The sequence below is a fragment of the Rattus norvegicus genome, chromosome 4 (assembly GCF_021556685.1).
Source record: "Rattus norvegicus strain SHRSP/BbbUtx chromosome 4, alternate assembly SHRSP_T2T, whole genome shotgun sequence".
NCBI lineage: Eukaryota > Metazoa > Chordata > Mammalia > Rodentia > Muridae > Rattus > Rattus norvegicus.
Window position 1 is genome coordinate 42,254,077 of NC_141537.1, and position 17,183 is coordinate 42,271,259.

General features: G+C 39.7%; 1 protein-coding gene across 1 annotated transcript in view; it reads right to left on the reverse strand.

Annotated features, from left to right (window-relative positions):
* Positions 1-10,715: 10,715 nt before the first annotated feature.
* Vwde (von Willebrand factor D and EGF domains) overlaps positions 10,716-17,183 on the reverse strand; it is a 75,539-nt gene continuing 69,071 nt past the window's right edge. The window contains exons 25-29 of the mRNA XM_087659536.1: positions 16,740-16,835; positions 16,550-16,645; positions 14,613-14,708; positions 12,450-12,553; positions 10,716-10,924 (exon numbers count right to left, since the gene is read on the reverse strand). Coding sequence (XP_087515662.1) covers positions 10,910-10,924; positions 12,450-12,553; positions 14,613-14,708; positions 16,550-16,645; positions 16,740-16,835 — 407 coding nt within the window. The 3' untranslated portion in view covers positions 10,716-10,909. The remainder of the gene's footprint in view (positions 10,925-12,449; positions 12,554-14,612; positions 14,709-16,549; positions 16,646-16,739; positions 16,836-17,183) is intronic.

Sequence of the window (17,183 nt, forward strand, 5' to 3'; positions counted from 1 at the left end):
GTGGCGAATGTTATTGCGACTCTCCACATCTCACCCTTATTGTTTTAGTAATATGATCCCCCTTATTGTTTTTTTAATATGAGGTTGGTCTAGGTCCCTGCAGTTACGTCCATCTGCTGTGGCTCCTGTCTTAGATCGTTCCTCTATGTCACAGCCTTATCCGAAGGGTAACCCTATCACCACCGGGCCCTGTGTCTTAGATTGGTCTGTGCATGAGGAAAGTTGCCCGTCTCTGGATACCGCAGTGCTGTGTGACAGTAACTGTTAAACGACCTAGGGCGAACTCTATAAAAGAGGCCAGCCAGGAAATGAGTTAGTGGGGAAATCATGATCACCCTATCGCATGCAATGAGGAAACCTCAGCGATGTAGAAGGGCTGATCAAAGAATCATTGAGTCTCTCTCATCCCAGTGCAATGGATCCACAGATCCATGGGGTGCAAGAGCAGAGAACTCAGATACCGACTAATTCCTGAGCATAGATAACCAAATTTTAGGGGAGGCCCCTTGTTCAGTGGCCACAAGTGCTTGAGTGACAACGCCCTTGTCACGTTTCTGTTGAGATCTGAGTTTGCAAACCAACCATAGCATGAACACTAATCCACAGCATAGGGGTGCACCAAACAGAGCCACTCCCGATAAGTAGTGGGCACCTCATCTGGTTCTAGCAACTACTCTAGAAAGTTCACCCACTGTGCTTGCCTAACAATAGAATGGGGGGAGGATAAATCCAGACACTGTAGACACAATGGCTATAGCAGTAAATGGCTGCTACAATAGCAGCGAAAATAACAAGGTCTTTCCCAGGGCAGTTCAGGATCAGCCATTCTTTTCTGGAATAACCAGCAGGCAATGGAATCATATCTGAGATCTGCATAACCAGGGCAGAGTTTCCCAGTCCACAGCAGCTTCACGCAGGTGGCATTCCTGTAAAAGCTATAGATTGTAAGATGACAACACCAGTTAAGGCAGCAAGAGTCACCGGGGAATGAGGGGGGCAGCAACGGCTGGAGTCCAGTCTTCTCCAGAAAGCAGCAGTGCACAGAGGGTCAAAGAGCAGGTCACAGTGGGACGGGACACACACAGCGGTAACACTGACTGCAGCAACGCCAAAATCTCTGTGATGACAAAAGATGAGGGGGAATCTTCCATCTTCCTCTCAGGGCAGAGGAATGACTCCAAGGACCCGAACTACGAGAGTTGAATCTTCGTGCTCCCAGGACCAGCAAGTCTCAGCAACCACCTCTGGCAGCTGGCATACTCTTGTAGCATCCTGTAGAAAAAACACAAACATTCCCTCTTCCCCATATAAAATATTTGAACAGGATCATGCCAATACATGCATCTTTCTATTTCACCTAGGCAGAAGTATGCCTAGTTGTAGGGTGCCATAAACACTCAGAGTGTTCCTTGGCACCCAAATTTTAAAATTGAAATAAAAGGAGCATTATTTAGCATACAGGGATAACTCCCCCTTTTTATTTATTAAGATATAGTAAAGATATTATTTATTAAGGTAAGTCCTCGAGGATTAATTTGAGGACACTGAGCACTTGTATTTATAAATTGACTTGTATACCAAATTATTGTCTCCAGCATTATTGTTTTGGATATATAAAGAATGAGATTTTTTGACTAATTGTTCTTATGTAAGGCCTATAATCTGTCTGGTATCATTGTCCTCCCTTGTTAAGGAGTCTAGGCAATCCAGTTTGAGTTCTTAATGTCCTAAAAAGTAACAGTATTTAGTGTTCTTAACCACTAAGCCATTTCTCTAGCACCTCACAAACTTTATTTACCTAAACATAAGCATTAATTAGAAATGTCAAAACCTGTAAATATTGTCTAATTTCAGTTGTACTAGAAATCCTTGAGCTGGCAGGGCGAGGCTGGGAATCGAAAGTAAGTAAATGGAGTCTTCCTCTTTTCATATTAACTCCATTACCATTTTCAAAGAGCTGGGTCTATGGTTTTGTTTAGTTGTCTGAGCCAGAGCACTGAAAGGACAGTGAGTTGTCAGACAATTCACACTGAAATCATCACTCACTGATTTTATGTAGAAAACTTGCCTCTAGTAAAGCATTAAGTAATTGAAATCAATTGTAAACCACAAGCCACACATTGGCTATCAGTATATGAATTGAAAGCTTGATTTAAAAACAGTGGCTAAAGCACGGAATTTAATAATCTGTGCTGAAGCAACAGAAACTCAAGAGAATAAACAAGTGATCCAATCATATATGTAGCCTTTTCATTAGATGAACCACCTATAAATACAGTAAGAGCATTTCCTATGGGTTGTATGCACAAATATACAGGAAGTACAAAAGCATGTAAAGAGTAAAATTATCAATTTTGCCTGAAAAATTTGTATATGTAATAGGTCAAATATCAGTATTTTGTAATAACCAATTTACTGTTGTTTGGAATAAGATATGCTTTACCAGGTTTCTTTTTAAAATATTTCCATGACTCTAGCCTACAATTTTGTATTAACACAACTGAAGCTTTATCTCCAATGTGGCTAACAAACAAAGACCTAAGTCCTCTGGTAAGGTGAGGTACTTAGCCAATTAACATATCCTTAGTAGCTTAAAATTAGTTTCAAATATTCTTTTCTGGAGTAGTGTAACAGCTACTCCCCAAATATTAAAGCTCATTTTGAGAGCAAAGATTTGTAGTAAAAATTTCCATATACACTGAAAAGACTTAAGTTCTAACTTCTAACATTGAAGAAGCAACAAAATTACATAATATAAGGCTATTAGCCATTCCTAATTATATCACTTTATGGGCTCTCTAAAATTATAAGCAAGCTCATGAAATGAAAGCTCACAATCAATCCTCTAAATCTATCTTGAAATGGCAGTTGGAGTAAGCAAACTGGCTGTAATGCTCTCACAAGTTTCAAAACCTCATCAATCCTTCGTAAATCCTGTAACAATCTCTACCTGTTTGATTTTTCTTAATTACAAATAAGTGTGAGTTAGTCAATGCAACACTGGCAATCCTTAATCACAATCTTTAAGTTCTCCTTGTAACACCAGAGCACAGCCACAACTTTGGAAAGTCACCTGAGTTCTGAGTACTGTCTTTGGGGCAGTAGAATTAGCATTGAAATACAGTAACTTCAGGGAAAACCACAACTTTAGAAAGCAAAATCAACCTCCAACAAACGATCCAGTCTCCAAAATCCAGTCTTTAAAACACCAAGTCTATCCTGCATGTTACAAAGTTTGACTGCCAATTTCTACATATGAACGCACGATGGTGTAGTCTCCAGTACCTCAACAAAGAGACATTGTCCTAAATTCTTTTAGAAGCCTGGTTTCTAGAATAAGAGTTCCATAAAAATATTATCTCAATTTAGACCTGTTTCCCTAGGTTGGTTCATGTTACATGTTGTCTAGAATGACTCAGTCCAAATTACCAGCTTTATGTCAACTCTCTGTTACCAATATTATACTTTTTTAACCATATCCAATAACTTAAAAGCCAATAGTCCATAACCAAGGCATGTAGAGCATATTTATACATTTAAAACCAATGAGAAACAAAATTGAAATGGCTACACATATCTTTAATATTTAGACCAAGCACCATTTTTACCTTTTTAGCTATGATTTTAAGAGAAGCACCTTGTCACCTGTTGAGTCAAATAATAAGTCAGGGATTTTTCTAAGAGAAACAGCTATCAGCTCCTGTACCAAAGAAGCTGAGGAGCTGTTGGCGCCTTTAAGATCAGCTCGTGCAGACGCTCAGCCCCCTGGGCAGCTTCTCCAGCTGACCTAGACTCCTGGCTACAGGTATAGGGCTCTAAAGGCCGATTGAAACTGTTTTTTATTCATTTGTTCCTTTTTGAAACGAGTTAAAACCAAATCAAGATGTGAACGACCGACAGATAAAGTTTTTACCATTTTTTCCTTTGAACATGAAACATAAAACATTTAAGCAGCAAGAAACAAAACCACAGACATAAACTGACATACATGGGCAGCTTGGTGCACCAAGGACAGACAATAGACAAAGAGGAAAAACTAGATGGTGTCAGCAGAGAGGTAGGATTTCCCCTTTCCCACCACTTCCACGGTGACCATCCACTCGAGTGGAGTTGATATGGACGATGGATTGTCTCAATTCCTGGACTAGTCCATCAATGTGTTAAAACCAAATTCCTGTAAGATACTGAGATATATTACGGGATATCTGAGCAGCACGACTGACATTCACAAATGGTATGGAAGTGAAACACAGTCCTGAATATTTCCACTCACAACCCAATTACATTAACTCCATCAAGCTGTGCATGGGCATTGAGATGTCCTTTTGTTTGATTCTCCTGAATAAATTTTCAGGCGGTCTACCTCTATCAAATCTGATCAGTATGACTCTGTGAAGCTCTTCTTCATAGCGAGCTGCCTCATCTTTTAAATCCTCTTCCTCAGAGGAGCCAAGCTCGTCTGTCTCTGAGCTATCAAGCTCTGAAGACTTTAATTCCTTTACCGGATAAAGACTTCTCCTTTTCAAGACTTTTTTCTCCTTTCTCTGTTTCATCTCTCCCGGGGCGTTCTTTCCCCAACCTCTCGCTTCCTCAGATCCAAGGTCCTTGGAAGGGCCTTTTTGCTTATATTTATCTTTTCTCCTTGCGCTCTTTAATTTTTTATCCCACTCTGTTTCTGACATGCTGCCTTGTAACTCCCCTAGCACTCTCCGTCCCGCCACCACAGTTGGGCGGCATTTCCCATCTTCTAGGTGCGACCTCTGATGGTGCCTAGCGGCAGCCACGAAATCAAAAACCAAAAGAGAAAGCACGAAGGCTGCTAAAACGATAATAAAAACTTCCGCCGCATCTTCTAGCGGGGGAGAGAAGTGGAACAGATCAAGACCAAACATGTCTCTCAGAGCCTACCCGCGTCCTGCAGCTTTGGATTCTCTCCACGGATGGAGGACCTCTCTCTCGGCGCCTGGCGATGGTGTGGCGTTTTTTTCCGGGTTTCGGCACACAGATGCCCCGCGCTATCTCGCCAGCAAGAATACGCGGGGACACACGAATCTTTCTGCAGCTAAACGTTTATTGTATCTTAAAGAGAGGGCCCGGGGCGCTGGCATGGCGTGGCTTATATACACCCTAGCGCGTCGCATCCACACCTGATTGGTTGCTTACCCATGATCTCATTAGGCACGCCCCGGAGTGGGCAAAGACCTGGCACGAAGGCACTCTTGCACATGCGCACACAGTTAACTTCCTGAAAGGAAGTCGACTGGCGTGGCGGAGGCCAGCGCCATCTTGTAATGGCAAAAGCTATCCTGGCTTTCCACGTGGGGCGCAGTGGAAGCCAGCGCCATCTTGTGGTGGTGAATGTTATTGCGGCTCTCCACAGTGGGACACCTCACTTAAATAAATTATTCTGTAAGTGGTAAACGTTTCCACTGATTGGTCCTTCTTCACAGCACTGAACCAGGTATGGATGTGATCACTTTTCCTAAATTGGTCTGCAATAAAAGATAACAAATCTTGAATTTAAATTTTAGTTGTTAGTTCAAGTTCTACTAAATATTAACCAAAGGATTTATAATATTATGACAATTTCAACTCAAACTGACAGATGAATGACATAAAAAGGTCTTATAAATATTCCTGCACAGCAATAGTAATATGGCACCTTAAGGGTACACATAATAATGAACTTACTCCTTTTAAAGTAATGAGTGGCAATCATTTTAATTAATCACAATGTGGCTTTTAAGAAGAACTCAGGGCCTAATTAGCTAGAAGTGCACATGTATCTTTTCGGCATGAACGTTCTGTGGGAAGCTACAAACTGTTTATTCATTTTTGCTTCAAGCATGTTTGTCTTGTTAGCAGTCCCTGAGAGAGGAAACATCTTCCTAACATATCCTTTTACTACTGCTTAGTAATAGAGCCTGGCAGAGCTGATTCTGCATCATTCACAGGTTAACTATGGAGTCGAAATGCTTTTCACTTGGAAGACAGTGATGATGTGGAAAACATTTAGAAACAACTTCAAGACGGGCTCAGTTGGGTAGGACTGATGGGGACAGTGCTTAGTCCTCCCTCCCTTCCTTCTTTCTTTCTTTTCTTTTTGAGACATGGTTTCTTTGTGTAACAGCCCCGGCTATCCTGTCCTGTCCTCTTTGTAGACCAGGCTGCCCTCAAATTCAAGAGATCCACCTGCCCCTGCCTCCAGCATGCTGGAATTAAAGTGTGCATCATCAGGGCCACCAAGAATCGGTCCTCTTATCTCAGAGCAAAAATTATTGAAGGACTGGCTTGGCATCCCCTTCCTTTCAGACTGATGTATGGACTGATGTTATATTGAGCATCAGCATTGAACTGCAATCCATCTTCTGACTTCTCTGACCCTGTTTTCCTATTGATGCTATCTTTGCCTTTAGAAACCCCAACTCTCAGTGAACAAAGCCAAGCATACATCTGATCTATGACCTCAGAGTCACCAGTTGAGGTTGTACATTTGGGTAGTGAAACTTCTCATCTCGTATGGTTATGCTTATTTGTTGTTTACAGTGAGGAGCTGAAAATGAAACTGTTTCAAGATGTTTGCCCTATAAGTCAAAATTCTCTTAAAAAAACTCTGTGGCTACCTTACATTTGTTTCCTAATGTAAATCGTTCATCCTGAAACCTTCTGAAGGGACTGCTTCCTACCATAAAGGAAACGATCAGACAATAAACTCATTGAGCATACCGATTTCATCTGGAATGGTAATATTTTGGTTCTGTATTGATGCCTTAATTTGGGGAAATGGGTTTCAGATGAAATCCAAAGAAATAATTGGCCAATCTCAAGAAAGAGTTTAAAAAATTTCTCCTCTTGAATCCTATAGCCATCAGATAATTTCAGTCATCCCAGGATCAGCAGGGACACTGAGAAGCCACAGGGCAGTTGGATAATGGAGAGGAGCATGTGTCACCACCTCCATTGGAATCAGCCATATAAAATTAATCCACAGTTCTTGTTCCCCAGTGATCCAACCTTGATCCGTGGCATATAAGATAACCTGAGAATCTTCTTTTAGTAGTATAAGAGCTGTGGTCTAGGAAAGAGCCTCAACTTGAATAACTTGGAGATCAGACAGTGAAAGGAAAGCAGAAGTTTGAGCCTACCCCCGGAAAGAACAAAGCAAACTGGGGAAGAGTTATCTCACTGAGGCTTTGGTGAGGATAGTTTAAGTTGATGTCATCGCTTTTCACATATTTTATCTGTATTGACCATAACTTAAGTTGGAGACTAATGGCTAAAGATTTGGCTCAGTGCTCAAGCCCTTTCCTGGCAGCCACGATTTGATCTCTAGCACTGATTTTAAATATTTATAATTTTATTATTCCTTAAACTCATAGTGTCTCAAATCAGACTCTCCACATGATTAGATGCACAGTTAGCCAGGGAAATTGCACACACCTTTGACAGAAATGAAGTAACAACATCTAGGATCATGTTTTTGGTACCAGTGTTCTCAAAGCTGGGGCAGGAGCCTCGCCTTGAGTTCAAGAACAGTTTGTGGGCTACATTGTAAAATCTCTGTCTCCAAAATCAACAAACTACAGTGGAGAGAAGGAGACCCTCCAGGCAAGTACTCTGCCTTATAGAGATTCTTTTCAGGTGTCATTTATATGGCTTGATTATATTATCTCTCATCGGCACCAGAAAATACACTCTCAACTACCTGGAACACTGTCTCTTCTAATTGATCAACGTTTCCCAACTCACAGAATAAAGAAGGAAATTCTGTCTAACCAAATACTACTCAAGACAATGTAAACCTCTGATGAATTCAGTACATCACTCCTGGGATGTAATATCCCTTACTAGCACAATAGGAACTGTGAACTGCCAAGGCAGGGGCCTACAATTACCAGGCAATCACCCAATATAATGGAGATGCCTAGGCTCATAAATGATGTTCTTATTGAAAGTGTCATGTTCGCATTAAATGCTTCCTATGCTATTATCAAAGTGGTTGCCTTGTACCCAAGGCACGTAAGATGAGCTGAAGCTCTAGCACCATCTGCAGGTCAAGTCTGCTCATTTCGCCTTAGTGTAGAAACTACAGGAGATTACAATAGATTTACATTGAAGAATGACAGATATGTCCCCTCCTCCTGCCACACACACACACACACACACACACACCTACACTGGAATGGCACATAGTTTGCTCTTACTATATTTTTAAAACTATCTTGAGATATCTTCTGTGGAGGTTTAAACAGTACTGTGCAAAATGGGAGGCCAGTCTAAGCTGTGAGACTCTTCCCAGAAAACAGCAAAACACAACACCAAACAAAAGCCTACTTAAGTTGTGCAGGAGAACCCTTCTTCTTTAGCAGAGAGGTACAGCAGCTGTGGCCCATGATGCTTAGCGGGCCATGGAGATGGGAAGAATGGGGTTTCAGGTGTGGTTTTTCATTTTACATGGATGTCACTCATCTTCATACCAACATGGCTATAATACAGAATTTTGTTTATTTGGGAGGCTGGGGATTAGAAATACAACTCTCTTGATTGCTACGTATGTACACTTCCTTTGAGCACTATGGCCAGGATTAGGTTTTAATATCTTTAAATGGAAAAAGCACAAGAAGACAACTAGTCTTACGGTCCACTAAGCCCACACAGGTCTTACTTGCAGTTCAATTAGTAATGCTGAGAAACTACAAAGGGGAAACTACAGAGGGAGCCTCACAGATCCATCAACTGAACCCTTGTCAGTCATATGGACCAGCTCATTATGCACTCAGCTCCCCAGTTTTCCTCTATGTGTTAGCCCTTATTAGAGTCGTCTAGTTACTAAGTATTGACCATAGACTTTTGTCTTGTTTAACTCACACATTGCCGACTTGGTGTTTTTTAAGAGTAAATACTTAAACTTGGAAACAAACCATACTACTTCTAATTGAGGCAGAAAGAGTGATGAATCAGAGAAAGATCTGACAGAATGAGTCAGGGAAAGGATATGCAGGTCAGCAGAGGTAGTGAAGTCAGTGAATTAGAAGGAGCCAGAGGACTATAACAAATGACTAGAGTTACTTTGAAGCTAACCAGAGCAATTTAGTGAGAAACTGAGAGAAGCCAGATTGAATTAGTCAGTTTGGAAAAGAGTTTGAGCCCAAACAGCTGAGTTGAACCAGCCAGATAAAATTTGGAAAGAACTAAAACAAATAAGTGTATTCAGCAGTAATCAAATAAAAGGCAAATTTATTTAGCTATATATACTCTAGTGCCATTGTTGACCTTTGTTCAATTGCTGTGTACTGTAGAATTTACAATAACCTCATTTTAACTTTAAAATTACCCAGTAGTGCTCTGAAATAAGTATGTTCACCATACGTTTGCCAATGAATGGATTCGAGAGTATAGGAAGGTGAAGTTTTCTTCACAAGTCCACATCCCTGAGATGAGGTAGAGCCGGGATTTGAAGCTGAATTGCATCTGTAGTATGCCGGTCGCAGGCCTCAGCTGGGTGTGTCCTCTAGTGGCTCTCCTATCTCAGCCCTGTTCCTGCACTGTGCTCTTAGTATACCTCTCCAGGTATGAAAACTATTCTGCATCTACCCCACGTACCATCTCCGACTCTCAGTGTTCTTCCCCAAAGGATCCCCTACTAAGTGTATATCTTTTTGCTTGTTTTGCATAGCCCAGTCTAGTTTGCAGTGCCCATGTGTGCTTGGGTCTGGAACCATTCACTGGAGCATGAGAAGTCTACCACTATTTATATCCTCAGAAAGGAATGATTCTCTAGCAACTTCTACATTACTAATAAGTCATCATGTGTGGGGCAAGAGACCACCTATGCAATTCATGATGGAATTTTGGCTGAGTTGTTCTTGTGTAGCCTGTGTGAAGTTACTGTAATTGCTATGTGTCTACAATTGTGATACTAATGTCATGTCCAGAAGTTAAAACATTCAAAATATTCGTCCCTATCCTATGGCTTCTGTATTCTTCGCTCAGCCTCTTCTTTCGTATCCTCTGAACCAAGCTAATATTTTTTTCACTGGTATCTATACCTGGGGGCTGCGATAATGGAAGACTCATGGCATCTTTGTAATACTTGCTTCAGAGTAGCCTACTCTGTTTGAGACTTGGTGCTAGAGTTTGAAGATTCTCAAGGGCAGCAGCAGCAACAGCAAAGTTCCTAGAACAGTCCTCCACCTTCTTAATACTGCGACCCTTTAATACAGTTCCCCATGTTGTAGTGACCCCCAAACATAAAATTATTTTATTGTTACTTTATAACTGTAATTTAATGACTGGCAACTTAAATGTTTCTTAATTTTAATGAATATTAATATAAATTTGCACTATGCCTGATATCAGGTATGCAACCCTGGGAAAGGCCCTTAATTACAGTTTGAGGAGTAGTACTGTTCTAGAAAGTACTAGGTTGGTGCTTTAGGTTGGAACCTTCAATATCAATCTTTCAGACCTTTTGCAACTATTTTCCCAACTTATAGATCTCCATCTTCTTGTCCAATTCTTGTAAAAACCCTGACAATGTACACTTATGCATTAGGCATTGTGTATCTAGGAGACATTAAGCAGCATGTCATTTCAACTGACCTCTGATGCAGACATAGTCACAGACGGAACTGATAAAAACCACAAATTTATAAATAACGGTGTAGTTTCAGGAGTACGAACTTAATATCAACTATCAAAACATACTTCAAGGTCAAATTCAAATTACTTGGAGCTTTTATTTTGTTTTTCTTTGATATTGACAACTTAGATCATTGCACATTTTATTACTTTCTTTTGTCTTTATAATACTTTAAGCAATATTCAAATAAGTTCCAAAATTATCTTCGACTCTTTCTGAATAATACTGAATTTCTAATGATAGAGGTTTGTAAACAGTACGCGTTTCTCAACGATGTTTCATCTGTAATAGAAAGAGAAAGTCACGTTCCAATGAGCAGTAGAAGTTTAGTATTAATCTGTTTATTTTCCCTTCCTCTGGCATAGCACACAAAGCCCGTCAGTTCTGTCAACTTGAAGGTTAAATTTGCTACACTCAGCTCTGTTTTCATAAAATAGATCCAAGCAATGGTAAATAAGCTCACTTGTATCTGGAGCTTGTATACCGATGTGATGCACACTGGAAAAGTATAACATTAAAATGCTCAATGTCCAACAAAACTGGCTTTTATATGTTTTGGGAAGGATTACATATTCAGAATAGTTCACACATTTCTCTCAGCCTCATTTCCCATTCTTTTCTTCCTCTCCATTCCCCAGTCCTGTGTTCAATGCAACCACAATATCAGACTTGCCAAGGACTTGCTAAGATCTAATCAGCTAAGCATTAAACAGCTTGACATCCTGAATTTCACACCAGGACTCTATTATATCCCTACTATTCTCAGTATAGAAAAACATACAGAAATTGTCTTTGCACCAAAAACAGATTGATCCAGTTTCAAACTTCAAGAAGAATTTTTTTTAGTATTTTAAGCATTATAATGTTTCAATATGTTTAGGTCTCCATGATCTCTGGGATATTTTGTTTTATTTTGACATAGTGTCTCAATTCATCACATAGTAAAAGATGACCTCAAATCCTAGATCCTCAAGCCCTCACATTTGGAATGTTGGCCCCTGGGCCTTTTGAAATACTGAATAATACATGATGGCTTTTATATTGAAATTCATAGGGTAAGACATTTTTGAAGGGCCTTCTGCATGTGCACTCATATGGATACTTGCATGTCATCATACCTCTAATATTTATAGAAATCAGAACCAAACAACATCTTGCTAGCCTGGACTTTGAGTAGTGGCTAAGCAGGTATAGTGCAAACTTTTAGAGAGAAGCTTTGCAATAAATGCATTACAACAGTTGCTTTATAGGTCATAGAGCAAGTCTCTTACAGCAAGAAATCCTCTTCTTCCCTTGGTATTTTGGCTTCTGAAACACAAGGAATCCCCAATTCTACTGATAGGCATATTTCCTTTCCTATAAATGGATTCTAATAGACAGCAAATAAAGAAAGAATTTTGAGAGAGGATTATAAGAACAGACTTGATTTTTGTGATACACGGTCATTTCAATCAAATAGGGCTGGACGTTAATCACCGAGGTAGTGGCTCATTAATTTAAAGTGGTGTGTATGTTGAGAGATGTGAGGCTGGTATTTGACCAAAGCAAATGTTAGTTGTGTCCTATGTCATACTATGGAGTAGCTGTCCTCTGATGTCCTGCATCCCACTGTGTGGTGGGATTTATACATTGCACTCATTTACGTGGACATAAGGCATTTGGGTGAGTGTAAACTGATAATATTTTCTGACTTTGGAGGCAAAAATGAATCCATATATGCTCTGTTTTGGAAATAAGATATCAACAGTAGTCAGTCACCAGGTAGAAGACAGACAGAGAAGCCTCTATTCTTTGTACTATCAAGTACCTGTATCTTTTTTTCACATTTGACTCCAGAGTATCCGGTGCGGCAGGAACATACACCAGGAAATGCACATCTTCCTCCATAAAGACACTTCTGAGTACAAATGGCTGCAACAAGCAGATTTGTATGGTCATCACGCCTTATAATAGAATCCCATAATACACTGTATTCCACTATCCTGAAACTATCTTGTGATTGGAGCCTCACTGTGATTCCCAATGGTTATTACTTCTTATGGTACATATATGGATTAGAACATCACACAGAGATATGTACAATTTCTGTGCCACTAAAAAAACAAAATAAATTATAATTCACCACAGGAAAGAAGTGCATATGAACCATGTATCATTTAAATTTTCTGGTAGTCACATTAGAGTAGAAAAATAATACATGCTATAAAGAATCTGTCAGTGATCTCTCTATGGGCAGATTTAATTTACATTCTCTCTTAACTCCAGAATCCACACTTGCAACTCAAGGTATACCTTATTAAATCAAACTAAAACTATATTACTTATGTTCTAAGCTATTTGAAATTATTAAAAGCATTCCAAAGAGACAATTTGATACTGGTATGTATATGAAAAAATTTCTATCCTACATTGGACAGTAACTGGAAACATCTTGACTTCTCTCTCCCTCTGTTTTTTTTCTAGAGACAGAACCTTGCTGTGAACCTTTGCTACATTTTTATTCCCTATGTAGCCGAAATTGCTCAAACTCATTTCAGTCCCCCTGATCCAAGCTTTCAAGTGTTTGGATTATAAGTGTGAACCACCATGCCCAGCTAAATCAGTTACTTTTTGAACACCAGTGCACTGTCCATACAGGAAAGGTGTTCGTGGAAATCTCTTCTAAGGTAATTTTACAAATATCTATATACATATCAATATCTCTTTGTGCATAATCATCTATAAAATGCTTTAATAAAACCATTACTTGTAAATATGTAGGGGGCTGCTGTATGTGGTTGGGAAGGAATGTAACACTCAAGGGTTCCACACTAACAAAGTTCCAACCTTTAGATCTATTTTTGAATGGGCATTACCACTGTTTCCCAGAAGATGGCAGTAACATCTATGTTCAGTTAGCATTGCCAATACATTAGTTTCTGGAAAATTGGACAGAAAACATTTTGAGGAAAATGGTTTGTTTTTTGATTCACACAAAGGTCCTTCAGTGTGGAGAATCCACAGTCCCAGCTTCAGGCTGTGCTTAAAGGATATCAGTCTACACTTATAACAAAAGCTTCCACATTCATGGAGGATCATGAGGAGCAGAGAAGGGACAAGGGAGGGTACTGGAAATCAACACGTTCAACAAACATTATACCCATGTATAAAAATGTTATAGTGAAACCCATTAATTATATGATTAATATGCTGTTTTAAAACTTTAAAAGGAAATAAGAGAAATGGGAAATAAACTTTCAAATAATCTCTTCTTTCAAATGGATATAAAATTGGCCAACATTTATATTCTAAATTTTTATTTTCATTGTGTATATATAACAGGTAGCTTTAAATGTCAATTTGACACAGCCTAGGGTCATATGAGAAGAAAGTAGAAATGGTTTCTTAGATCAGGTTGGCCTATGGATATTTCTATGGGGGATTATCTTGATTAGGTCTTAAATGATGTAGGTTGAAAATGGATGGCACCATTCCCAGGTTTAGGGCCCCAGAGTGGATAAGAGTAAAAAGAAAGCTCTCCAAGAACTGGAGCATTGACTTCTCTCTCTTTTCTCTTCTCATCACTGTCGGTATGATGTGACTAGTTCCTTTAAGTTCCTGCCACGGTGACCTCCCTGCAGCGATAACATGTAACTTGTAATTGTAAGCTAAAATAAATGATTTCTGCCTTAAGTTGTTCTTTGTCAGGATACTTTATCAGAGTGATACAATAAAATTAGGATAGCATGGGGAGGGGGTACACTCATGCCATGGCACATAGGGATGGGGCACACTCATGCTGTGTCTCATATTTGGAAATCAGAAAATGGCATGTGGGGTCTGTTCTCACCAGACTTGGTGAGAAACACCATCTTGTAGATATATCTTTTTATTCACAAAGAAATCAGTCTTTATTGTGTCTCCATAAGCTACAGATTAATTATTCCAATGGGTTTAATACACAGAACGCGAAGTAGAGAATGCTGCTTACGTTTCTCACACTGTACCCCTTCCCATGTAGAGGGGCAATGGCACATGCTGGGAGCTACACATTCACCGCCATTTTTACATTTCTGAAGGCAGATGGCTGAAAATAAAAAGGTAAAGAAATTATAAATTTAAACTACTAGTCAAATTATTACAAACTACCAAAAACAACTCTCATTTATTAAAAAAGAAAAATGTACAAGTCAAGAACTAAAAGATCTTTCCTCAGCCTGGAGTGATGGAACATGCCCATTATCCAACCACTTTGGAGTTTAAGGCAGTAATATCTGGAGGTCAAGTTCAGCCTCAGCTACATAGCAAGCTCAAGGTCAGCCGAAATGATATGTGTTGGGGGAGAAATTTCGACTTGTGTATGGACAAACCACACCAGGCCAACACAGTTCCACATGGAGAGGTGTAATGAAAAGACAAGGGAGAGGGATGAGAGAGAGAAGAAAAAGAGGAGAGAGGCAAAAAAGTTCTGCCTTTTATTTGAAATATGATGTAACTGCTCCCAGATGAAGGTGGGAATTAAGTCAAAGGTATGCTGGGAATGTATGTCTGTTGCCATGGAAACACTGACCAGGTGATGTCATTGCTGGAGGCGAAAACAGTTCCTGATACCAACAATATGAGAACCTGTCTCCAAAGTAAAATAAAATAAAATGGAAAAGAAAAAAAACTAAAAGGAAAACAATTTATCAATATCATTTCCCAACTTCAGGCATAGTCTTCAAAAAAGTCTTAACATGTCAGCCTATACAAGAGCTGAAGGAGGACAAGAATAGCCATGCCCAAGTAGATTCAGGAAATATCAGAAGTGTTAATTCTACATAAAGAACCACAGGCAACTAAGGAATACCGACATCGATATCGATATGGACATTGGGAGAATGTTTCCCCAGAGAGGAGCACATCAAGTCATTTCCAATAACAAATATCATCCCTGAGAACACACATAAAACGAACATGATACAGACTGAGTAGGATCTTCCTTCCTTCTTTCTTTCCTTCCTTCCTTCCCTCTTTCTCTCTTTCTTCCTTCCTTCCTTCCTTTCTTTCTTTCTTTCTTTCTTTCTTTCTTTTTCTCTCTATTACCTTTATCTTTCCACACACACATAGTAAGATATGCACAAAGGGATTATCAATGAAAAAGGAGGTCATGAGTTTGGAAGACAGCAAGAAGCATATGGCAGGGTTTGGAGGGAGGAATGGGAAAGGAGGAATGATGTAATTATATTACGGTATCAAAAACAGGGGAGAAGAAGGAGAGAAAATGTGATTTTAATGCTCTTTGGAGTACCATGGTGCATCCTACTTCTTCCCTAGTTGTTGGAGTTTTACAGTGGTTTTCATTTTTAAGCAACACACCACATATTACTTTAAAGTAATCATCTTGGTTTATTTGGAGACAGCCTCTTGTGTAGCCAGCCCTAGCCTGGATATCACTTTGTAGACCAAGTTGACCTTGAATTCACAGAGGTCCAACTGCCTTGGTGTCCAAATGCTGGGATTAAAGGCATGGAGCATCACCCCCAGATTAAACAACAATTTTACACAAAGAATAAAGGAGACATCCGAGGGAAGGGAGTCATCACTAGCTCTGCGGCTAATGATGGAATGGGTAGAAACTCATCCTGCAATGACCTGAACTGCTGAGCTCAGGTGAGTTCAGTTCAACTTCCAACTTCAGATTAGCCCAGACCCATGGCTTATGCTGGCATATGTGACTGAAAAACTAGAAAATACTGGACACTGTCTTCAGATGACTCTGTCTTTCATTATTTTAAAGTGATATCTCCCAGAGCAAGAATAAAAGAGCAAAATAAAAACAAACAGATAAAAACAGACTTTGTCTTAAATCCTACTGCATGGTGCCCTCCTGCAGTCTCACTGAGGACAGAGGGCTGACACACTGAGAGCCTTCTTTGTTTTACTTACGTGTGTTACACCATTTTCCACTCCAACCAGAAGCACAGGAACAAATATTCGGTCCCACACATTTTCCACCATTCATGCACATAGGCTCACAGATGCCTTAGGTCAAAAGAACAAAAGCAACAAAAACATGTGTCACACAACAAAGGCTCATTTTTACCTGGGGCATGCAAATATTTTAGTGGTGTCTTACTTGTCTGGCATCTTTTTCCGGTGTACCCACCACGACAGGTGCAAACGTTATTCCTCATGCATAGGCCGCCATTTTTACAGGGAGGGTGACAGACAGCTAAAAGAACACATGGCAGCAGTGTGTGAACTGTACATATTGAATTATTATATATTGCACATGGCCTTATAGGCCTGTTATCAATGGAGCCATAAGATAGAGAACTGCACTATAAAAATAAAAGACCACAGCTGCAAGCCATTGCAACTGTCCTTCCTAAACAATGAAATGCAGAAATCAGAGCCATCGGCCACTAGGAGGTAAACATCGTTAAAACACCCTAGTGCTGGAATCTTCAACTGAGTGCCTTGTGAAATGTAACTTATACTTCATGTGCATGGAAAGCCAACTGTGAAATGATCTGAAGAGAATTGAGAAAGTGAACCAATGATGCTTAGCTCAAAGTTA